The 25186-nt window shown below is 37.1% G+C and overlaps 1 protein-coding gene across 4 annotated transcripts in view; it reads right to left on the bottom strand.

Annotated features, from left to right (window-relative positions):
• Positions 1 to 22410, bottom strand: part of senp7b (SUMO specific peptidase 7b) — a 37281-nt gene extending 14871 nt beyond the window's left edge. For 2 of the 4 annotated variants that reach the window (XM_051694849.1, XM_051694850.1), the window contains exons 1-10: positions 22255 to 22410; positions 20999 to 21103; positions 20017 to 20120; positions 15319 to 15609; positions 15099 to 15187; positions 12237 to 12397; positions 11378 to 11681; positions 7607 to 7704; positions 6112 to 6252; positions 2209 to 2242 (exon numbers count right to left, since the gene is read on the bottom strand). In XM_051694849.1, coding sequence (XP_051550809.1) covers positions 2209 to 2242; positions 6112 to 6252; positions 7607 to 7704; positions 11378 to 11681; positions 12237 to 12397; positions 15099 to 15187; positions 15319 to 15609; positions 20017 to 20120; positions 20999 to 21103; positions 22255 to 22296 — 1369 coding nt within the window. In that variant the 5' untranslated portion in view covers positions 22297 to 22410. Of the gene's footprint in view, positions 1 to 2208; positions 2243 to 6111; positions 6253 to 7606; positions 7705 to 11377; positions 11682 to 12236; positions 12398 to 15098; positions 15188 to 15318; positions 15610 to 20016; positions 20121 to 20998; positions 21104 to 21489; positions 21509 to 22214 lie in introns of those variants that run through there. The other 2 variants (XM_051694852.1, XM_051694851.1) reach the window with 2 other exon arrangements.
• Positions 22411 to 25186: the final 2776 nt, after the last annotated feature.

The following is a 25186-nucleotide window of genomic DNA, read 5'->3' as shown; positions in this document are numbered from 1 at the left end:
AGTTCAGTTAAGATGACTATGGTCTCTGGAGACAGTAGCTTACGTACAAAGACCATCGAAAGCTTAGAATAGAGAGCTGCCTGTCTGAAACCAGCATAAGCATCTTACGCACATTCACACGTGCACTATTGAACACATACATTAATGTAGGCAAGACTGAAGTCACGCAAATAGGCTCTCTGCTACTCCGTCGTCTCACACACATAAATAGAGCTTTAATCTGAGCCGTCTTAACAGTGAAACTGGGAGGAGGGGGAGAGAGAGGGTCACAGACAGTTGACAAGAGCTGTCACCTGGGACAAAAAGGGTGAAGGGTCAAAGAACTCTGTGATCAGTTGGAGGCTGATCCAATGAGCGAGACGTGTGTAATTACACATCTTGACCACATGGGGCAGCACCATAGCAAAACAGTATGGCTACTTTCATCAGGGTCTTTGTAGATCATTTGAGCATTTGAACAACTCATAAAAAAAACATTCTGAACAAATATTCATAGGGAGTCAAGTTAATTAAACACACTTCCCCCCAAGTTCCCATTACTGTAATGAAAAAGCTTATTATACAGTAAAATGTCCTGTTGTAAACAAATCAAGCTGCACTTACGGTTGTATCGCATCAGGACGAGGCAACATGAACTCACTTTAGAAGACATTAATTTAACCACTGGAGTGGTATGGATTAATTTACTACTGTGCTTTTTGGAGGTTTAAAGTGCTGATCACCGTCCACTTGCATTGTATGGACCAACAGATCTGAGATATTCTTCTAAAAATCTTTTGTGCTCTGATGAAGAAAGAAAGTCATACACATCTGGGATGGCATGAGGGTGAATAAATGATGAGAGAATTTTCATTTTTGGGTGAACTATACCTTTAATAAAGATTTTCAAATATTTTTGCATGACACTGTATGGACTTGCTATTTTTCCGTTACATTTTGCTTTTCTTTTTAGTACATATTACTATTTTTCCATTACTTACTGCTATGATTACATAGTGCAGTTAATCCATTATTTTTGCCTTTTTTATATATTGCTACATTTTTATTACATAGTGCTTTTTTTATCATTACATATTGCAATTAAGATATTGCTATTTATCCATATAATTTAGCTATTTTTATTACATCTTGCTATTTTCCATTACATTTTACTTTTTTTATTACATAGTGCTATTTTTCCATGACATATTGCTATTTTTATAGTGCCATTTTCCTCTCCCATTTTTTTTATTTATTTATTTATTTTTTACATATTACTATTTTCCCGATACATTTAGCTATTTTTGTATTACATATTGCTATTTTTTACATAATGCTATTTTTCCATTTCATTTTGATTTTTATTATATATTGCTACTTTTTAACATATTGCTATTTTTCCATTTAATTTTACTATTTTTATGAAATATTGCTATTTTCCATTATATATTGCTATTTTTATTACATAATGCTATTTATTCATTATATTTAGCTGTTTTTATTACACATTGCTATTTTTCCAATACATTTTAGTATTACATATTGCTGTTTTTCATTTTTTTTTAAATTATTATTATTTTTTTTATATATTGCTATTTTCCATTGCATTTAGCTACTTTTATTACACATTGCTATTTTCCTTTACATATTGCTATTTTTATTACAGTGCTATTTACCCATTATCTTTTTCTATTTTATTATTACATACTGCTATTCTTCCATTACATTTTGCTCTTTTTATTACTCAGTGCTATTTCTCCATTACATATTGCCATTATTTTATTACATTGTGCTATTTTTCCATTATATTTTGTAACTTTATTAAATTTGACTATTTTTCTGTTACATTCAGCTATTTTTCTTCACACCTGTGTGTGAAGGGTATCGACTGTCATTTTGATTTTTGGGTGGAAATACACTGTTTGCATCCATTTTCTTGAGTCTCATCCATCAACAAAATCACACACAAAAAAAAAGCATTATAGAAATATGTCTAGTTGAGTAAATTTTGGCCAACAGAACAACTCGGATATTAAAAACAAGGAAATCATCATGTTCTAGTTGTCCACTTTAATGAAGACTTGTCTTTCTTGTTTCTTCTTTGTCCAAAATTGTGGAGACACTTTAATACAGTATATTGATCAGTAACTTCCTATCTCCCCATTGCTTTACCCACACTTTCTTGCAGTCTAAAAAAATAAAATAAAAATAAAATAAACCAGTAAATACCTTTCAGTGGTATCGAGATGCCTTCATCTGTGATCTATAAAAAAAAATAAAAAAAAGAGAAAGATAAAACATCACATTAAGTAAATATAGCCAAACATGGACGGCATAACAAATGGCTGGTGGTGTCTTTTTTTTTTCTTTCTCCTCAATTTGGAATGCCCAATTCCCAATGCGCTCTAAGTCCTCGTGGTGCCGTAGTGACTCGCCTCAATCCGGGTGGCAGAGGACGAATCTCAGTTGCCTCCGCATCTGGGACCGTCAATCTGCGCATCTTATCACGTGGCTTGTTGAGCGCGTTACAGCGGAAACTTAGTGCATGTGGAGGCTTCCCGCTATTCTCCGCGGCATCCACGCACAACTCACCACGTGCCCCACCGAGAGCGAACCACATTTATAGCGACCACGAGGAGGTTAACCCAACGTGACTCTACCAACCCTAGCAACCAGGCCAATTTGGTTGCTTAGGAGACCTGGCTGGAGTCACTCAGCATGCCCTGGATTCGAACTCGCGACTCCAGAGGTGGTAGTCAGCGTCAATACTCGCTGAGCTACCCAGGCCCCCCTGGCTGGTTGTATATTAAACTCCTGACTACAAAGTCCGGACATTGAACAGGTTGAACAGATCAATAGATCATTTTGCTAATACACAGCCACAGATGGAAAGCAGAAAAGAACAGTACACCAGTGAGCAATAAACTGACACTTGCCTAGAGGAATTCCTTGCTGGGATTTGTTTCCGAAAAAGACAGCAAACAATTAACACACTGACCTATTGAGCATGTACACACGTTACGCACACGTCCCTACTCGTTAAGAACACACCATGCTCGTTAAACACATCCTAAATGCACAGTCCCCTTTATGAGAACATAACGATAGTTAATGGCTTGTAAACTAATGCAATGTTATGTGCTTTTGGAGTATTTTTGGACAAACAGTGATAAGCTGCGCTGTATTCCGTTATCAGGGCCAGTTTAGGTTACATACGGTAATTGTTGTTCTAATAAACATGAAACACCCAGTTTTCTGCCTCTTTGCAGTATTATGGGATTAACAGAGGGAATGTTCTGGCACGTGATGTTTTACTATCTTTTCTTTTTGGGTTTGTTCTGTACAAATGTTTTCTAAATCACATCTGCAGACTGATGTTGGCTAGCTGTTGTTTTATGGTTTGTAGCAGAAACGGGCAATTAAAATACTCGAATAACAGATGTTCTCGTTAAAAAACAACAACAACAGAAATCTAAATGCGTGACTGGCCTGGAGTGTACGAGCTGGAAGCATGTTTTGGGAAATAATCCAGGCAGATCTGAGAGAACATAAACAGAGGAACCAGGAGAACGGAGAGGACTAATCCAGTGTGTCCTTCATTCATAGAGGACACAGATAAGCAAATTAACATCTTCATGCTGAAGCAAAATATACATGCACATTAGGTCAACAAGGTCATCCAGAAAATTAATCAAATAGTTGTCTAGTCTGTCAGTCAGTAGCCCCTTTCACACATACAGCCTTTTCCAGAAAATTACTGGCAAATTTCAGGTTAGAGGTCATGTGTGAACACAACCTTTTTGAAAATACTGGTAAATTCTGCTCTGGCAGTTTCCCTTAATGAGAAGTTGTATCATTACCTATAAATTTCCATACTGATGGTATGTGTGAACAGCATATATGGTACATTTACCAGTAAAGGCAACCCAACGATTTTCCAGTAATTTACCTGGTTGGATGTGTGAACGGGGCTAATGGCTCTGTTCCAAAACCTAGTAAGCTGCCTCGCTGTCTATGCATTATTTTATCATAATTTTTTTAATGTATTTTTTTATTCTGATTACATTTGGCTTTTTAAAAATGTACAAATTCCATGTATTCCATCAATAAATATGAAGTCTAGAAATTTTATATTTTTATTGCATATACAATGTTACATGCTTATTGATTACATGCATAATGTGTACTATTTACAAGTATTTACACTATGATATGTAGAGCTAAAACAATACTGTCCCATTAAGAATAGGGGCAGTTTAGTGAACGTCTCACAGAAGTGTTTTGGTTGAGCGCAGATTAATGAGAGCGAAGTCACACAGCTTTTTACTGCATCCATGATGTGTGTGATAAGAATTAAATAGTTCTTTCTATTTTCTTTTTTTTTCCCTTTACAACAATTGACTGTAAAGAACAGAAAGGATACTAAAAGAGGCATTATTCAATAACAAATGGATTGCTTGGATCTCATATTTGGACACAGAATGAGTCAAACCGAACTTTTACTCTCAACACGCAGTGAAAGGATCTTATTAATGAATTTCTTCCCTACTTTACAACTAATCATTGGCAAATGAAATCTGAAAATGTACCCTCCATTGGCTAAACAGACATTTTTAGTTGCATAGTGCGATATTTGGCTGCATATGGGAGTGATTAACTCGCATTGTAGAAGGTTGCCCCATAGAGTAAAAGATCGATCTTAGGATTTCAAAGGAATATTCTGGGTTCAATACAAATTAAGCTCAACTGACAGAATTTGTGGCATAATATTGATTACCACAAAAGTTTATTTCAACTCGTCCCTCCTTTTCGTAAAAAAACCCCCGCAAAAATCTGGGTTCCAGTGAGGCACTTACAATGGAAGTGAATGGGGGCCAATTTTTGAACTTTAAAATACTTACTTTTTCAAAAGTATAGCCACAAGACATAAACAATATGCTTGTTCACACAAGTTTAGAGTGATAAAATCAATTACTAACATTTTCTGTGTAAAGACATATCTAATTTTACAACTTTGTTGCCATGACGATGTAATGTCATCAAACTCTAAAACCCTAAAACGACCATAAAAACAGCAATTTAAACAACTTTACAGCTCAAATAATACACGAGTTTTAACTGAAGAATTAATGTAAGTGCTTTTATTAATTATTAGCTTCAAATTTCTGCCTTTGAACCAAGAGTGGGTAACCTTTTTCCTATTAAGGGCCATTCAAACATTTACAAAACTATTCGCGGGCCATAAAGTTGCTTGCAATTTCTGATTGTGGGTTGAAATTAACGTACACATTATGTTACGTGCTCACGCACCAATATTTTTTTTTAAAAGGACTTTCTATTATACAATGTTTTGCATTGTTATAATTTTAAATCATTTTTAATCATTATTTACATTTTTCTTTTTTTTTAGTTAATGAAATCAAGGCTATTTTATTTGCTGTTTTTTAAATTATTTCTCGATTGGCCACGGGGGCTTGGTAAAATGGTCTTGCTGGCCTTATACGGCCCTGAGGCCTGACGTTCCCCAACCCTGCTTTAAACCCACCAAAAATTGGCCCCATTCACTTCCATTGTTAGTGCCTCACTGAACCAAAATGTATGCTTTTTTTTTTTAAAGAAAAGGAGTGACGAGTCTAAATCAGAAAATCAATATTATTTACCCAGCCCTATTCAATGAAAAGGCTGACTAGGTAGGCAGCTAACAAGGGTTGGGGACAGAGCCAATGATTACCTTGCCTAAAGGTGGTGAAAGAATAAGTTCTATAGGCTATCACGTGACTGCATGATGTGATGTACATTCATTAGACAATATATTTCAATGTGTCGGACTTGCAGGGGTGGATGCACAGTACTCCCTATAGAGGGGGTAAAGCTCCATGCGCCTACTACGCAGTGTCACTTACCTCTGTGGACAACTCTGAGGTCTTGAAGAAGATTTTGCAGTGTTTAATTCCCAAGTGGCACTACAGATTCACACTACCGATTTTTGTGTGTTTGACTTGTTGGGACAAACCCTTTCATACATAATGCATGGAGACATTCACTACAATATGTGCTGCTTTGCTCACATATGCTCAAACAAACTCTCTTATGTCTAAACAACACATAAATAAAAGCCAAACACTCTCTCACCACAATAGTCCCATTAGCCTGTGCCTCTACTCTGTCATAATGGAGGGTGGAAAAGGGCAGTTCCATTATGGATGGCACTTCCACTTTGCCCGTTGACTTTTCATCTCCAGAGTTCGTCTTTGGGCTCTTTTGGTTCCCTGCCTGAAGCGTGGAGAATGAGAAAGAATCCAGAGAAGAAAAACAAGCTCAAGATTTGACTGATTAGATATAACATAATTAGTGAAAACTGAAAAACATTTGGCCACAAACATCCTTCAACATTTAGTGTGCTGAGCTTTTTAAAAACGTCGCCAAATCTACTACGAAAACAAGCACGGAGTAACCCAATTCATTCCAATCAGGCTTATCAGAGTTGCAGCTTGATTCGTCTTAAATTCAGTTATGTCCTCCAGCTATATGAGGATTTAACCTAAAGTGACCCGCTGTTATAAGTTTGTGGTTCCAATTTTCATTGCACAGAATGAAAATAAACAAAATCTGCACCCGTCTCCCTCTTGCATTCCGTAAATCTGTCTCTCATTTCATCCACATGGCCAACTTTGGGTGGGCCCACCATCTGATATTGACAAACACCTGAATCATATTGCTTTAATCGACCTCAAACATCCCCAACCTATGAACGAGAGCCAGAAATGTCCTTTAATGGGTGCTTAGAAATTGTGCGCAAATGTTGCTTTTCAAATTTCGTTCCATTCCTACAATCCTCTTATAATGTGATGCCAAAACTGATTTGTTCACGCATCACAAAAAAAAGAAAAAAAAGAACTAAAACTGTAAGAGCGTCCAGCATTGGCAAACAATGGTAGCAACACTGACAATAGTAAAAACGAGTTGAATGACTATTTGTAAACAAGGGTGAATTCGAAACTCCACAACCAAACAAATCTAAAATCTAGAAAAGGCTGCTGTACGTGAAGATCATTTGATCAGTCTAAATTTGTTTTACTTGACTGTTTGGCATGGTTTCAAGGCTTCTTTGAATGAAGAATTTGATACAGATTTTTGAACACATAAATACGAGGCAAAGAAGTTTCGGTCAAGAACACCAAGTTTCTTAAGCGCAAGTCCAAAATATTGCTTTTAACAGTCATTCCAAACCTATAACCTTCTCATACCGTGGTGCCACAACTGATTTCATCACCTGTGATTAAAAAGAACATGAAACAATGAAGGTTGTGTCCAGCATTGACTAACAACGCCAACGGTAAGATGTCGAAAGTATTTGAATTAATATTTGTAGACATGGAAGAATTTGAAACTCCACAAACAGACTGACACTACGTTCACATTAATGCTTTTCATAGTTTTCTATGTGGTTTGACCTTCTGTTCACACTGAGACAGCGTTTCTGTCCTGCAAAATGTCAAAAGTAATTAATATTTGAAAAAATGTAAGAATTCAAAACTCCACAAACAGACTGCGTTCAGCAAGGTCTCAAAGCTTCTTCAAAGAATCCGAGACAGATTCTTGAACAAGCAAAGGTTTTATCCATTACCTGAGTGTCCCTGATCCCGTCTGAGATCTGCTGCTCCCGCAAGCTTCCAGACACGTCATTGACCTCATCAGATCCCTCGTCATCACTGGACAACACGACTGAGGGGGATAGAGACAGATATACTTAGGCATTTAATCATTTGGGTCTCCACTACTTGTCATCAAACGTGCTGTTTAATGCTGGTAACGATATCAAGATAGCAGGGCGACCAATGGCCAACATAAGATAGATATGTTAAAAATGATCACAAATAAGGTGTACACAAAATTGCTGAATTTAAGTGAACACTTACTTATTTTACACGTGGACTCAAATCCACAAAACATATTTGAAAATTCAAAATTGTTTATTGTCCATTAAAGAGACTTTTAGTCGTTTTTGGACACTGGGCCGAATGACCACTTCTGTGACTTGGCCAATCAGGCAGTTAATGGCTGATGCTGATAATCACAAAATAGTAAAATATGGACCATTTAATAGGCCTGGTCAATATATACAGCCTTACTTGCATTAATGTATAACATAAAGAAAGTCTGAATGTACAAAACTTTAGAATACTCTGGTAACTCCATGTAACACTGGTGGACTATTACAGAAGAGCTCTTTAATTTCAAACCAACAGGCAAGACTAGAGTCTCCTATTTGAAAAATCTGGTCTATTAGTGCCACCAAGAGGACACAGAGACACTCTCTCTTCTCTATCCAGAGTCAATAAAGACATTTTTGCAACAACTGATAAAGGGCGAGTGAATCTGGAATAACATATTTCTCCACATGACAATAGAATTTTTCAGATGGGTTTTTCTGTGCATATTTATGACTGTTTTTTACTGTGTTTATTTATTTGTCAAAGCCATTTTCTCTCACATTTAACACATGACGATCGTTCACTTTTGTCCTAGTCTTTATCTCTTTCTCTCTCTCTCTCTGGAGTAGCCTCTTTTGTCTGTGTGCCATAATGTGCTTTGAGGGAGACAAAGGAACATGGGTAATCCTCTCTCTTTTTTACTGTATTTTTTCCATCCTTCGCCTCCTATCTTTTTTGATGGCATCCTCCCCTCCCTCAGAAGACAACATTCAATGCTGCCCTTTCTATTCTTGCTATAACAAAAACTATTCAAACTGAGAAATTTGGAAACACAGGTTATATTTCTTAAAAACAGATAAGAGAGAGCATTTCGAAAAAATTACACTCTTATGCCATAAAATCCTTTTTTTTAGATCATCTCTTGAGGAAAAGATGCAAGGAAGGTGCATCCTGAGGAGTTAATGGCATTGGCAACTACAAGGGTGGGGTGAAAGTTTATGGCGATCAAACTGCTCGGACATGTCCCGGACGTGTCCCAGGCTGATAATAAGGAGGAAGAGGGATATCTTCGTCTCCATCTTGCAGACAGAGGTGTAATGGGCTTTACTCAAGAGCTTGAGGTCAGGATTGCAGTAATCTAGATTGTGAGGGTAAACACTGCTATCCTGCACTACACACACCTAAATACATTAATCTTTATAAGGTCATTCTTCATCCAATGACAGCTCAGAATAGAACCCGCCTCTCAGAACAATGTGACCAGACCGGGAGTCTCGAGACAGGCTTCTTTTTCCACTGCAAAGTTAATTCAGCTGCACCCTCCACATACACTCAATCTGCATTTATTAATGTAGCTTTCACTTAAAATGACTTATTTATCATAGATTTATTTTCAATAAAGGACCAAAGCCATTTCAAGGGACCAGAATATTATACAGTATGTTTACATGCACTTTTAAAGTTTGATTTCAGTCTGACTTAAACAGTAATTTGTCTTTATAAAATGTCATGTAAACACTTTAGTCCAACCGAAATCATACCACTCCACTTTATGCAAACTCTGGCTAACAGACCAAGACATTGCAAGATTGTAGCTTGGCTTCGTCCAGCATGTACGGTAATCGAACCACAACTGGCCTTTGTGTTGTGGGCGTGCACGCTCTAAAAGACAGGTGACGTGCAACGTCTATTTATCCCGGCGTATTTGATGTCCTTCCTTCAAATACTTACGCATTGTGTCATGTATTCTTAGACACATGTATGAAGATTGTAGCTTGACTACTCAAAAAAAAACAAAAAACGCTGTAGCACAATTATTAATAACTAATTGGAGTTATTAACTGCACATGTAAACATGCTGATTGACACTTGGAGGTGAGATTTTTTTTACTTCGTTTAGAAAGAAATCATCTAGCTATTACCTAGATATCAACAAACATCTGACCGTCTAGAGTCTCTCTCAATCAGTGTGTTGAATAAATCTGTCTACTACTAAAAAGACAAAAGGCAGTGAGTTCATTTTCTCTAGGCATTTATGGGAAAAGTTGGCACACATGGGCAGGTAAAGATTGTTAAATGCAACGCCTAAATGTACTAGGGTGGTTTTCTCTAGGGTGTTTAAATAAAGAAAGAGTATTCTCAAAGCAAAGCTTTCCTGAGAAGTTGGAGCAGTGGTGGAAGCAAGGAAGGAAGACAAGAAAGAAAGAAAAGAAATAGAAGACATTGAGCAAAAAAACAGGACTGAACTAAAAAAAAAAGAACGAAAGAGCGAGCAAATGAAAGAAAGAAAGAGCAACCAAAAGAATGAACAAACAAGAGCTAGCAAATGAAAAAGAGCAAGTAAGCGGACAAAAAGGAATAAAAGCAAAGAAAGGATAAAGAAAAAACAAACAAACGAGCGACTGAGTGAATGATCGAAAGACGATCATACGAAAGAAAGAACAAACTAATAAAAGAACGAGCAAAATGAAGTGAATGAACGAGTGAAAGAGATTGAACGAATGAATGAATGAGCGAGCAAAACAAAGAGCGAATGAATCAGCAAATTAAAGAATGAATATGCAACCAAACGAAAGAGAGCGAAAGAATGAAGGAATGAATGAAAGAGCGAATGATCGAAAGACAGTGTGAACAAGCGAGTGAACATACGAAAGAAAGAACGAACTAATAGAGGGAGCAAAACAAAGTCAATGAACGAGTGAAAGAGATTAAACGAATGAATGAAAGAGCGAGCAAAACAAAGAGAGCGAACGAATCAGCAAATTAAAGAATGAATATGCAACCAAACGAAAGAGAGCGAAAGAATGAAGGAATGAATGAAAGGGCGAATGAGCAAAAGAGCAAGCAAGCGAGCAATGAAACAACAAACGACCAAAAGAGCGAGCAGGCAAAGAAAGAAAGCGCGAGTAAGTGAAGAAAGAACAAACAAAAGAGCAAGTGAGCAAACAAACGAAAGACAGTACGAGGAAGCGAGCAAACAAACGATAATAGCAAAGAATGAACGAATGAAAGAGCGAGCAAAACAAAGAGAGCCAACAAACGAGCGAAAAAAGAACGAATATGCGAGCGAATGAAAGGGAGAGCAACCGAACGAAAGAATGAACAAAAGAGCGAGCGAGCAAGAGAACAAACAAACGAATTAAGCTAAGAAAGAAATGAATGAAAGAGCAAGCTAGCGAAAGAAAGATCAAGCAAGCAAAGAAACAACAAACGATCAAAACAGCGAACGAAAGATGGAGTAAATAAGCGAGCTAACAAACAAAGAAAGAAAAACAAACGAACTAAAAAGCAAGTGAATCAAATAAAGAAATAAGGTTTAAGATTTAACCTTAAGGTTTACCACATGAGCCAGACCAGGCTGGGAGACCAGCTAAGACCAACAAACAAGCTGAAAGGCTGGTTTCAGCTTGGGTTTTCTTTTTGGTTGCTGTCTTTTTCAGCAGGAAGAGGAAAGTCATACATACTGGGCTCTGTGGAGCTGGGCTTAGTTTTCTTATAGGTCCTGCAGTAAAGCTTGGGTTTCCTCTTCAATATGCTGTTGCTGGACTCAAAGGGGTCTTTGCTCTTGGCCTCTGGAGGTGAAGTCAGCGGGTCTCTTCTGACAGGCACAGAGGGGGCAGCTCTCTCTCCAGAGGTCCTCAGATGCTTAGCAGGTGCTTCCTCTTCCTGAACGTAATAGCCCGAGCGAGACTTGATCTCATGACTGGACATTGTGCAAACTGAATCTTTATTTAACACAGCTCCATTCTTGTCTTTCCTTGTTACATTCTGGAGTCGAACAAGGGACAAAAATAAAAAATAAAGAGGTTACAAATAGAATAAAAGCTCCTCAACCATCTCTATAAAGCATTGCGGAAACTTCAATAAATGTAGTGATTGAATATTAAGGGAACAAGACTGTATGCTCCAAAAAAGTCAGAATGACCTAATTAATATTCATGAGCTTAGACTTCACCATAGTGAGATTCGTAAAATTCCCACCCATGCACCGACATCAGTATGACCCAATTAATATTAACAAGTCCGACTATCGAGAAGGTTCAGTTCATGAATATTAATTAGCTAAAGTAAGCCTATTTGGTCAATTTTGGTTGGCAAAGAAAAACTGTTTAATTTGATCATGTTTATTTTCATAAGCAATAAGCCACTTGAGGCTGTGTGTTACAGTGACTCTACAATGAGCTTTATATTGTGCCTAAGAGCACTCCTTAGCCATATTAAAATCAATATAATGTTTGGCCTTGAGTGGCTTGTTGCTTAAATACTTTCTTTAGGCCTAAACATGTATGGCTAGTTGAGCTGTTATCCTGAACACCTCCTCACCTCATCGTTTGACACACAAACAGTACTTGCGGACTTCAGTCTGTTGTCATTCTGTGGCCTGTCCTCTGGGGTGGGTGACCACAGTGTGTCTTTCACTCTAGAAGGGCCTTGTGTTTCCTCTTCCTGTTCCTTATTTGACTCCGTTTGCCCCGAATCCATGCCTAAGAAGATTAAATGTTCCATTAAAATGAGGGAGTTTGCATGCAGCACAAACTAACTCGTAACAACTGTTTTATCTCTTTATGGAGCACCCAGTAAATATAAAACCGCCATATTGGCTAAAAATATTTTTCCCCCATGGTTGAGGTCACATTAGCAATGAAACGTGGCTAATTAAAATTCATAGTCTTTCGCAATTAATATTCTGAAGCCTTCACAATAGTGAGATTTGAAATTTCACCACCTATATGACCCAATTAATATTTATAAGTCCTACAATGGTGAAGGAATAGTTCATGAAAATTAATTAGGTAACATAACGGTTTCCAGGAATATTATGAAGCAAGGTCAATATGACCATGAAAATAAACTGCTATTGCAACTTTTTTTTTTTTCTTTTTTACTTTCGAAGCACTAATAAATCCCAAGGCTGTTCTGTATCATAAAACTGATATTTTTATTTTTAAAAAATGCATAAAAAGATGAAATGATGAAGAACGTGGGAATTTAAAAGAAACACATGCTTTCTCCTAACAACAGTTTTCTCTCTTTATAAAGTTCCCAGTACATTTAAAATGGCATTTTTGACCAAATAATATTTTTCTACCAGGGTGGAGATCACATTAATTATAAAATGGGGCTAATTAATATTCATAAGCTAAGAATTCACCATAGTGAGATTCGTAAAATCCCCACCCGTGCACCGACATCAGTGTGACCCAATTAATATTAACAAGTCCTACTATGGAGAAGGTTCAGTTTATGAATATTAATTAGGTGACATGACTGCTTCAATGAGCTTACAAAGCAATATTTTTTATCACTTTTGTTATCAACTTGCTTTCGAAGCAACAACAGATCCCAAGTCTACTCTGTATCATAAAAAAAGAAGGAATGACAAAGAACCTGGTTTAAAAAATAAAAATGTGGGATTTTACAAGCAGCACATAACCTTCTCCTAAAAGTTCTCTCTCTTTATGCAGTCCCCAAAACATATAAAACTTCCTGATTGACTGAATATCATTCCTCTACCAGGGTGGAGGTCACATTAGCTATGAAACAGGGCTAAATAATTTTATTCCCTGTAGACGTGGAAGCTGACCGAGTGCACGACAGAAAGCCAGAGAGAGTTTTGGACTCAACAATTTTAACAGATCCATAAAGTTAAACATTTGTTTATTTATCAGCGAACTGAAGCCAGGAAAACTTCGTTGCCATCCAATACTATGTAGAGCAGGGAGTGAAGGAGGGTCAAAGTGAAGGAGACAGCTGTGAGATGTTAAAAATACTGCCTAAAGCAAGATGGAGAAGGGTAGAAAGAAGAAAGAGACAAAGGGAATGATGCAGGGAACAACTCTGCATTTTAGAGAAAAAATTATCATTAAAGTACTTATAGACGGTGAGGCCTAAAAATGGGACGGCATTTTCCCTCATTAGCTTCTTGATAATCTACATCAGATATACCAGCCAAAGTTTACAGCTTACTTTGACTGCTTATTTAGTTCAACGATCCAACTCATTAGGGAGAAACCCAAGACTCTTTCTGCATTAGGCTTGAATAGTCATGCCATAGTGTGTTTTTGCCCAATTTCAGCATACCATCAAAAGCAAGTGATAACTAGATTTTTATATTTTCAGAAGTAAATGTAAGTGGTACTTGCATCATGACGCTAGTGTTCCAAGTGGTTGCTAGTCAAGTCAAAAGACTCCACAGCTAGGTTTCCATCCAAGTAACAAATTTATTTTATGCGCAAAATCGTAAAATCACCAAACAATTTGCGATATTCCTCCTTCAATATAAGGTCTATGGAATTTTATTCTCCTATTTTATTGACCGCCAGACGAAAATCGTAAGTCTGATCACTAACACTAATCTTTGTCCATTTGAAAACTCAATTTTCAGTTTCCTAACGTCTTCGTTTTCCAAAGCAGTGGTGTAACTACAGGCAGTGCAGGGTGTGCAGCCGCACTGGGCCCCAGGGTTAAAGGGGGGCCCGTGATGGCCATCCGAAATGGAACAATGAAAACGACAGCCAGAAGGTCTGCTTTTCCGATGCCAAAAATGACTGAGGGGACCCAAGTAAGATCCAAATTATGCCACCGTTCCAAAGTATGCGTACATGGAGAATGTTTTCAAAACGCTAACGTTTTCGGCCGAGGAAAATATTGTTCTACTGGGGATGAGATGTGTAAATGTAGCGAAATTAACGCGTTTTCAAACAAAACTAATTAGTGTGGACATGGCACAGCAAAACTCCGCGCAATACAGTCAACTCAATGGAAATCCGTGGAATTTTGCCTGATGGACTTCCGGTGGGAAAGACATAACCCTAAACGAATTTCATATAGCGTTCGAGTTTGGTGAACTTTGAAATGCAAATTCGCAGTGTTGACCAAAACAAAGTTGTTTGGTTTGGCAGTGAAAAAGAGGCTGCTCTGCAAGTAGTTTTTGCAGGCTTCGCACGCGCTTTATTATTACCCACGCCTTCGTCCCCTCTGCAAAGTTGAATGTTACCGTGCCTTCTGCAAACGTCGCTAACTACAAGACAATAACAATCAATGCAATGGTAATAATTTTAAAAACTTTGTTTATGCCAATGGATTGTTATTCAAGTCGCTGGTAAATGAACAAAGATGGCTTTGCTTATGTTCAAGTCAATACCAGACCCAATGCACAGCAGTACAGATCTTGTATGAACGTACCCCTATAGATCTTGAAATGGGGGCTTTCATAAGTCTCCTTATGGTTCTCATCATGGCAAAGAGTATCTGATGCTCTTTTGGGCCTCCACCTGAAACACGCACACATGTTATAAAACTAGATCCAGACAAAACACATGCAAGCACATGTGCTAAACAGAGATGTGTCTGTACTATATTACAATTGTTTTGTAATACTTCCTTTCTCTACGGTATCTCTCACCTGTTATTGCCTGTGAAATCTCTCCCTGTGGTTGGAGTCTGACTTTGGGCCCTTGAGCCGGGCGTCTCGGATGCTTTGTTGGGCGTTCCTTTCACTCTAACAGGGCTGATTTTTATCGGCTGTTCGTTCAGTTTAAAGCAGATTTTTCCATGTACGGCTCCTCTCGGAGTGTTATCTGAGCAGGTGCGTGTGACGCGGCTTGGCGTGCACGAGTCAGGTGAAAGATCCCGTCTGTCACCACTGCGATCTCTGGGTGACTCTGGAAAGTTGGTCAAGACAGGTCTGATGGGTCTGCGATGAAAATATGACACATATTCAGATCCAATGTGCGATTATGTAATCATTAATGATCAATAGAACTGCAGCTTAAAGGAATATTCTGGGTTCAATTCAAGTTAAGCTCAGTCGACAGCATTTGTGACATAATGTTGATTACAACAAAAATTACTTTCGACCGTCCTTTTCTTTAAAGGAAAAATCTGCTTTACAGTGAGGCACTTACAATGGAAGTGAATGGGGCCAACAGTAAACGTGAAAATACTCACTGTTTCAGAAGTATAGCCACAACGCGTAAACAATGTGTTAACTTGACTTTAGTGTGATAAAATCACTTACTAACATTGTCTGTGTAAAGATATAGCCAATTTAACAACTTTGTAGCCTTAAGGACCTAACGCCGTTAACACTAAAACGACAATAAAAACAGCCATTTAAACAACTTTACAGCTCAAATAATACATGAGTGTTAACAGAAGAATTAATGTAAGTGCTTTAATAAAGTAATAAGCTGGACATTTTTTTTTTACCCTCATGAGGGCATTGTTTTTTTGTTTTGTTTTTTAGCCACACATTTTTTTACTTAAATTTAACTTAGACCTACAAAGTCCAACCTCAGATACAAAAGTTTTTATTTTATGATAGAAAATATATTAAATGGCCAGCAAATATGTTAGTTGATAAGGTGTCATGGCAGGTTTTGATATAATCACTAAGTGAAGTTCTTGAAACTTGGGAGTGTTATTGATTTCAGATGTGATTTTAGTTGTTTTTTTAATAAAAAAAAAATAAAAATAAAAAAAACACTTCATATTGGCTATATTTTCAAAAATAGCTACAGGTTACTATGCTATCTGCAAAGGTAAACCCATAAACCCATACTAAAGCCATACTGTGAGGTCTCTTTTAGGGCTGAAACGATTAGTCGATGTTATCGACAACAAAAAATTGTTGACAAAATTTTTTGTTGTCAAATATTCGTTTGATCTCATTTAACGTAACATGATAATCACATTAAACTCTGATGACGCGTGAAAGCAGCACTTCAGCTCGCGCCTGACTGAGGAGAGGAAGAAAACACAGCTCACAGTCCAGATGCACTCTAAACTTTTCAAACAGATTCAGGTGATGTAGATCGCAAAGTATGAGGGAATTATACAAAAATCCCAAATAAGTAAATACAGAAGCACTCTCGTTGTGGAATAAGTGGAGCCGGAACTGCCGCTCCGCTTAAGCAAAACCTGCATGTCGAGCGTCTTTTAAGGAAACATCCCGGCGTTACATCTTTAATGAAGTACTATTTAATGTGTTATAGCTTTATAAAAGTTCAAATAATAAGGAAGCAGGCCATGTAAATAACTACAAACTCTAACTCCATTTCTCTGGCGGTCAGCGCCTCTTCTATGAGTTGCGCGAAGTGTCCCCATCTAAGATGGAGAGATTGAAACTACACTCGGCTGATTCACTCTGTCATGGGGACACTCGTCCCTCGAGCGCGTGTGCTTGCTGCAGCTAGATTATAACGTGATGGCTCATGATTTATTGAATCATAATGCAGTATATGCGTCACAGTTCATTTCTTTTCGTGAAGAAAATTGGCAATTCACAGCTTTATTAATAAGAGAGAATTTATTTTTTGTGAGTTAAAGATGGATTGAAGAGAACAGAAAGGTAAGAGAGTGTAGTCTTCACCCTATTATACACTGCAACAATATACGTTTTTGATTTGTTTTTGTTTTGGCTTGTTTTCCAATATAAATATCTAAAACTCCTTCAAAACAACATAAATTTACTTTTGCAGCTATACTGCAGAAGAAAAAAAAATTATCTGAGAATGTTGAATATAATAATAAAAATACAAATATTTTAAAATATCTAAAAATCCTTTAAAAACAGATGCATTCACCTGAGCAGCAGCATATAAGATATTTAGACTTGCTTTTAGAGAATACATCTTGAATATACAGCTGAAGTCAGAAGTTTACATACACTTAGGTTGAAGTCATTAAAACTAATTTTTTAACCACTCCACAGATTTCATATTAGCAAACTATATATTTGGCAAACCATTTAGGACATCTACTTTGTGCATGACATGTGTAATTTTTCCAACAGTTATTTACAGACAGATTGTGTCACTTTTAATTGACTATATCACAATTCCAGTGGGTCAGAAGTTTACATATACTAAGATAAATGTGCCTTTAAGCAGCTTGAAAAATTCAAGAAAATAATGTCAAGCTTTTAGGCAATTAGCCAATTAGATTCTGATAGGCTAATTGCCGTCAATTGTAGGTGTACCTGACGATGCATTTTAAGGCCTACCATCAAACTCAGTGCCTCTTTGCTTGACATCATGGGAAAATCAAAAGAAATCAGCCAAGATCTCAGAAAAAACAATTATGGCCCTCCACAAGTCTGGTTCATCCTTGGGAGCAATTTCCAAACGCCTGAAGGTACCACGTTCTCCTGCACAAACATTAGTACGCAAGTATAAACACCATGGGACCACGCAGTCATCATACCGCTCAGGAAGGAGACACATTCTGCCTCCTAGAGATGAACATAGTTTGCTGTGAAAAGTGAAAATCAATCCCAGAACAACAGCAAATGACCTTGTGAAGATGCTGGAGGAAACAGGTAGAAAAGTATCTATATCTACAGTAAAACGAGTCCTATATCGATATAACCTGAAAGGCTGCTCAGCAAGGAAGAAGCCACTGCTTCAAAACCACCATAAAAAAGCCAGTTTGCAAGTGCACATGGGGACGAAGATCTTACTTTTTGGAGAAATGTCCTCTGATCTGATGAAACAAAAATTGAACGGTTTGGCCATAATGACCATCGTTATGTTTGGAGGAAAAAGGATGAGGCTTGCAAGCCGAAGAACACCATCCCAACCGTGAAGCGTGGGGGTGGCATCATCATGTTGTGTGGGTGCTTTGCTGCAGGAGGGACTGGTGCACTTCACAAAATAGATGGCATTATGAGGAAGGAAAATTATGTGGATATATTGAAGCAACATCTCAAGACATCAGCCAGGAAGTTAAAGCTTGGTCGCAAATGGGTCTTCCCAATGGACAATGACCCCAAGCATACCTCCAAAGTTGTGGCAAAATGGCTTAAGGACAACAAAGTCAAGGTATTGGTGTGGCCATCACAAAGCCCTGACCTCAATTTGTGGGCAGAACTGAAAAAGCGTGTGCGAGCAAGAAGGCCTACAAACCTAACTCAGTTACACCAGATCTGTCTGGAGGAATGGGCCAAAACTTATTGTGAGAAACTTGTGGAAGGCTACCCAAAATGTTTGACCTAAGTTAAACAATTTAAAGGCAATGCTACCAAATACTAACAAAGTGTATGTAAACTTCTGACCCACTGGGAATGTGATGAAAAAAATAAATGCTGAAATAAATCATTCTCTCAACTATTATTCTGACATTTCACATACTTAAAATAAAATAGTGATCCTAACTGACCTAAGACAGGCAATGTTTTCTACGATTAAATGTCAGGAATTGTGAAAAACTGAGTTTAAACATATTTGGCGTATTAGGTGTATGTAAACTTCTGACTTCAACTGTAAGTATATTTTGTCTTTACTGCACTCGCAGAAGTATAACCAAGTGAAAAAAATACACTTATATACAAAATACACTTATATTTAAGATACATTCTCTTAAAACAAGCCTAAATATCTTATATGTTGCTTCTCAAGTAAATTTATCTTGTTTTAAGGATTTTTAGACAATTTTAAATGGAAAACAAGCCAAAAACACTTGATAACAATATGATGTTTTGCAGTGAATTTTTTACTAAATTACACTTAATAAAAATTATTATTTCCCCCCCTTTAATTCAGAGAATGTCATTCAGAGGTATTTTTAAAAGATGATTTTGTCCTCTTTATATGTTAGCAAGCACATTTAATACAACCTTTTAAGTCGGGGCACAAGCTGAATAGTCGGTCAAAAGATAATGATTAATTGTTGCAATAATCGCTGAATAGTCGAATAATCGTTCTAATAATCTTTAGATTAGTCGATTATCAAAATAATAGTTAGTTGCAGCCCTAGTCTTTTTGATATTCTGGTCCCTAGACATAGCTCTAGTCACTCCTTCAATGCAAGTCTATGGGATGACTTCATTTATTTTATCATCTGCCAGGTGACAATGGCAAGTCTGATTTGAAAAGTAACATCACCTCTCCTCAAATCCCAAACACTAAGTATGAGCAACAGTAATTGTAATGCTTGCCTTAGTGAGAGCCACTAATTACAACTTGAATAAATAGCCCCATCTAGTGGTAGTTACAAAACCAGCCTCCAAAACATTTTATGCTATGGTCAGAGCTTTGAAACTCAATATTTGACAAAGAATACTGTATGCCCACTCAGTAAAAATGCATTGCGGATGTCTTACCTCACAGTTTCACCTTTTTGGCTAGGTTTTGAGAGCATATTTCCATTGCTCGAACTGGATTTATGAGCTGCTCTTCCATTAAGAGTGACAGAACCCCAATGTGTCTGTGAGAAAAAGGACATTCTTTGACGACATTTCTATAAAAAGAAATAGCTTTACACATAACTACCTAGCTTCAGTTTACATACCTAATAAATTCCCTCAGATATAACTTGGGATGGATAACAAAAGTCTTATGGACTATATAGGTGTATTAAAGGGTTAGTTCACCCAAAAATGAAAATTCTCTCATCATTTACTCACTCTCATGCTATTCTAGATGTATGACTTTCTTCAGCAGAACACAAATGAAGATTTTTAGAAGAATATTTCAGCTCTGTAAGTCCATACAATGCAAGTGAATGGTGGCTCGAACTTTGACACTTCAAAAAGCACATAAAGGCAGCATAAAAGTATTCCATATAACTCCAGTGGTTTAATCCGTATGATCAGAAGTGATATGATAGGTGTGGGTGAGAAACACGTCAATGTTTAAGTCCTTGTTTACTATCTATTCTCCTCCCTACCCAGGAGGTGTTGATATGCATGACGAATGTGAATCGCCAAAAAACAAAAAAAGAATGTGAAAGTGAAAGTGGAGATTTATGATTAAAAACAAATTAAATATTGATCTGTTTCTCACCCAAACCTATCATATCGATTCAGAAGATATGGATTTTACTACTGGAGTTTTATGGATTAAGTTTATGCTGACTTTATGTGCTTTTTGAAGTTTTAAAGTTCTGGCCACCATTAACTAGCATTGAATGGACCAACAGAGCTGAAATATTCCTTAAAAAATCTTCATTTGTGTTCTGTAGTAGAAAAAAAGTCATACACATCTGGAATGGCATGAGGGTGAGTAAATGATGAGAGAATTTTCCATTTTTTCTTTTTTTTTTTTTGTGAACTATTCCTTTAAACAGATGTGCAGCCTTTTTACCTTTGGTGAGCTGTTGTCCTGCAGTCGAGACAGTGGAGACTGCATGTCAAGACTGCATGAATCTGATGGCTGCTTCTTCTTAGGGATTTTAAATTGGACTGCCATCTAAAACAAATAAATGAACATAAATATTTGTAACCCATCCAGTTTTTCCCCAGGAAGATCACATGTCAAGGAGAAGCTGATGTTAGAACATAAATAGACCTCATAATATAGCACATTCAAACCTGCAAATAAACAAGGGTTTAGGATTTTGAAACATTTGAAACATTATGACGTAACATTACTTACAAACATTTAAGATTCCTCACTATTATAATAATCTAACTGTGTTTTAGACACACTAAACAGTCTCTCTCTCTCTCTCTCTCTCTCTCTCTCTCTCACACACACACACAAAGAAAAAAATAATGCAACTAGTGATCCTCAGCCAGACAAATGTATACCCTAAAAAGGATTTTTATCTTAAATTTGCACTGCTGAGAATATACCTTTTTCACACTCCGGGTTATGGTAAGCGTTTGCAGGGTAAACTTCAACAGCGATGAATGGGAGTGAATGGGAGATCACAGCAAATATTATTTTCACTTACCCAAAAGAAAAAATCCAATATTATGTTTGAATGACTTTCCAGAAGAGTAAAAAAAAAATAGAGAGAGTGGTGGATTAAGACAGTCAAATGGGAGATGACCACAAATTTACTGTCACTCATGCAGGAGCTGTAATCGAAATCCCCTCGCAGCTGTGCTAATTCGTTTTTTTAAAACTAATTCCAGGGTAACATAACACAAAGCATTATGCTATAAATTTACACTCAATATTTAAAAAATGTATAATATAAAAAAACGTGCGATATTTACGCTAATAAACAAGGCGGAAACGCGTCATCACACTCTGTGGAAAAAAAAGTCGGCCATCACTAAATATGCCTGTTCAGATCAGACTGATAGATTAGCCAAAACTGTGTGAAACACATCAGGATAACTAACTAGCATTAATTTATAATCATTATTGCTACAATCACTGATGGCTAACATATAGTACTGTAAACTATAAGTCAGATTCATATATAAACACCATGTTTGAGCTATAACCTATAATCCAAATAACTATTACAATCCTCCAAATATCTGATTTGCACAGCTATCATTCATATATCTTAATGTCGGTATGTTTTCTTTGTGTGTTGATGGGACATAAACATCACACATCTCACCTGCTGTTTGTCTTATAAGCCACATAAACGAGATACTTACAGCGCGCACCAGTCTGAAATTTGCTTTATAAATCTCAGGCATGGACTCTGGACTGGTAAAGGCACATATAAATCATTCTGTACAGCAGACTATCAATAAGTGCAATTTGAAGTGAGCATCCTTCTTTATGTTTATGTGACGAATGTCTTCCCTTTTCTTCTTCTGCTATAGACTGTTGCGGCGGGTAAATAATCGGGTGCGTTAGAGCTCCTCTAGCGGTTTGTGACCGTCACAACTCATTTTGATTTTACACGTTGCACTAAAAGCTGCTATTTCAGCTTAATTTCTGCTACAAATTTAACCGTTTGCATGATTATAAATATGTACATCTTGGTCAGAAGGTGTTTTGTGTTGAAATGTTCGTAAATAACGACACCGGCGTCTTTATTCTCAAGGCCAGAAGACAGACGCAGAGCTAGCTACAAAAGCCTGTCTGCTAGCTGCGCTTTTGCTTTCACCACATACATCGTTTTATCACAATATGGTGCTGTAAATATACCTTGAAATGTACTAATCTAATTTTACATTTATTCTTGAGAAATGGACGCTCTGGTCGCGGAGATGATTTCCCTTTAGTTTATTTCTAGTTGCCTTGTATTATTTATAGACGGTTGTCAGGCCAGAGACACAAAAACAAACGTTTAGTTCCTGGAGAATGAAATGAAACTACTTTAGTTTGCTGTTGTGTTTGTTGTACATAATTTAATCTGTATTAACCCTTGTGTGTAAATTTAAAAAAGTTACTCAGAGGTCCTTAGAGGGCAAAAATATCTGCATCAAAAAACTGCCATAATAATATTATATATTAATATTATTTTCCACTTTCAATTAGTTAATTTTTTTAACCAACATCAGTCCTGATCATAACTACCAAATACTGATTCATTTTCAGGATTTTAACCCTTTAAATCACCGTGTGTTTATATAATACATACAAAACACACTCTGACATTCATACCAACACACCCACACAATTTTAGCTGCATCATTTATTCAATTGGCCTGCAGTGCTCTATAATACAACAAACAGAAAATAGGAAAAAAGCATGTATTTGCTCCATAGGTTAAACATGAGGAAAACGGCGCCATCTGGTGGAAAAATTTTAATTTTGAGGGGGCCCTGGGTAGCTCAACATGTAAAGACGCTGACTACCACTCTTGGAGTCGTGAGTTCAAATCCCTGTTGAGTGACTCCAGCCAGGTCTCCTAAGCAACCAAATTGGCCCGGTTGCTTGGGAGGGTAGAGTCACATGGGGTAACCACCTCGTGGTTGCCATAATGTGCTTCACTCTCAGTGGGGCGTGTGGTGAGTTGTGCTTGGATACTGCATTGGATGGCGTGAAGCCTCCACAAGCGCTATGTCCCCGTGGTAACACGCTCAACAAGCCACATGAGTCATTATGCCACCATGAGGACTTAGAGTGTTGTGTTGGGAATTGGGCATTCCAAATTGGGGAGAAAAAGGGGAGGGAAAAAAAACGTTTACATTTTGAAGTCAGGGCTCCGGAATGAAAGCATAATATCATAGAATTCATGATTTTATGCTTTAATGGCACAATGGGTTTCAATGGGGACATTTTTGTCCTGAAGGTCCTGAGTGTAACTATTTTGTGTACACAGTGTATTATAGATATATTATAGGAACTGAGGTTGAAATATCAAAATTCACCCAAAAATACACACCTTTGGCAAAATCTATGCCACTGGCATTAACACAGCCAAAATGATCGAAAACACTCGAATGAAAAAGACAAAAATGTCCCGTAGGTCACACAAGGGTTAAGTAAACTATATTGCATTGTCTGAACAACGCACCTGTGCACAAAGTTAAGTGGTAACCTGTCATTGTTAGCTACCTTAAGGAGCTATTTCCAACTGATTGGTTTTGTTGATGTAACCTACTGTACATAGTTGATTCAGACATGTTAAATAATCATAAACGTCTCAAAGACATCTGCTGAATGTCTTATTGACATCCGAGAAGAAACATCTTATAGACATTGCAGATGAGCAAACAACACAAAAAACATGTCTTCCAGATGTTAACACACACATCAAATAGACATTTGCAGGTTGACCTGTTGTTACAGTCTGTCAGTCCCCTCTGGAACAGATGCATCTGAGAAACAAAATTAACTTGTATCTTGAGGCATATCTTTAAGAGGAATAGTGGTTTATTACAGTATTGGTGGTATTATTGTTTCTGTATAACAATTTCTTGCGTTTTGTATTTGCAGCGTCTGGATTGTTCTTATCTGTTTGCTTATGGTGTTTATAGATGAAGTCGAACACTTACAATTACAGATAACATATTTGAAAGTGAAGCTTCTGCAACACAAAATGTGCCTTACTCCTTTAAAGTCAACATGAAATCAAACTTGACACTTTTTACTTTCTTAACGCACATTTCTGGCCTTATTATGCATATATGTGCATTTTATTCTAAAGAAAAAAAATGTTTGTCGTCTTCTTTCTGCTGTTTTCACGAAGCCATCTTATTTTTCAGTTCCTCCCCTTTAATCACCTGTTGTATAAAGACCAATTTTCATGAGCCAACCAATTTTTGATGGATAAAATCAGTTCCTGCCCTAAATTGTTTCTCATTGAATATACCATTTTCCCTGGAAATGCATGACATTATACAAGTTAAATGGTTTGACAATGCTGTTTAATGTTGACTTAAGTTATTTCTCTTTGTCAGTTTCTCTGCAAGAAACAGTTGAGGGTTTCATCGGAGGTTCTGCACTTTTGCCGTGCCGTTCTGGCACAAAGCGACTTCAAGCCATTGCTGCACACTGGACATACAAAGACGTCAATAATGTTTACGACATACAAGACGGAAAAGGGACGGCAAGGGAACAGGACAATCGTTTATCAATCGTTTTTCTTGTTTTCTGTTGTTTCTTTTTTTCTTGTTTTTTTTTTTTTGTGT

Source organism: Myxocyprinus asiaticus, chromosome 50 (genome assembly GCF_019703515.2).
Source record: "Myxocyprinus asiaticus isolate MX2 ecotype Aquarium Trade chromosome 50, UBuf_Myxa_2, whole genome shotgun sequence".
NCBI lineage: Eukaryota > Metazoa > Chordata > Actinopteri > Cypriniformes > Catostomidae > Myxocyprinus > Myxocyprinus asiaticus.
Note: the sequence above shows the minus strand (reverse complement) of the source record. Positions and strands in the feature narration are given on the sequence as shown.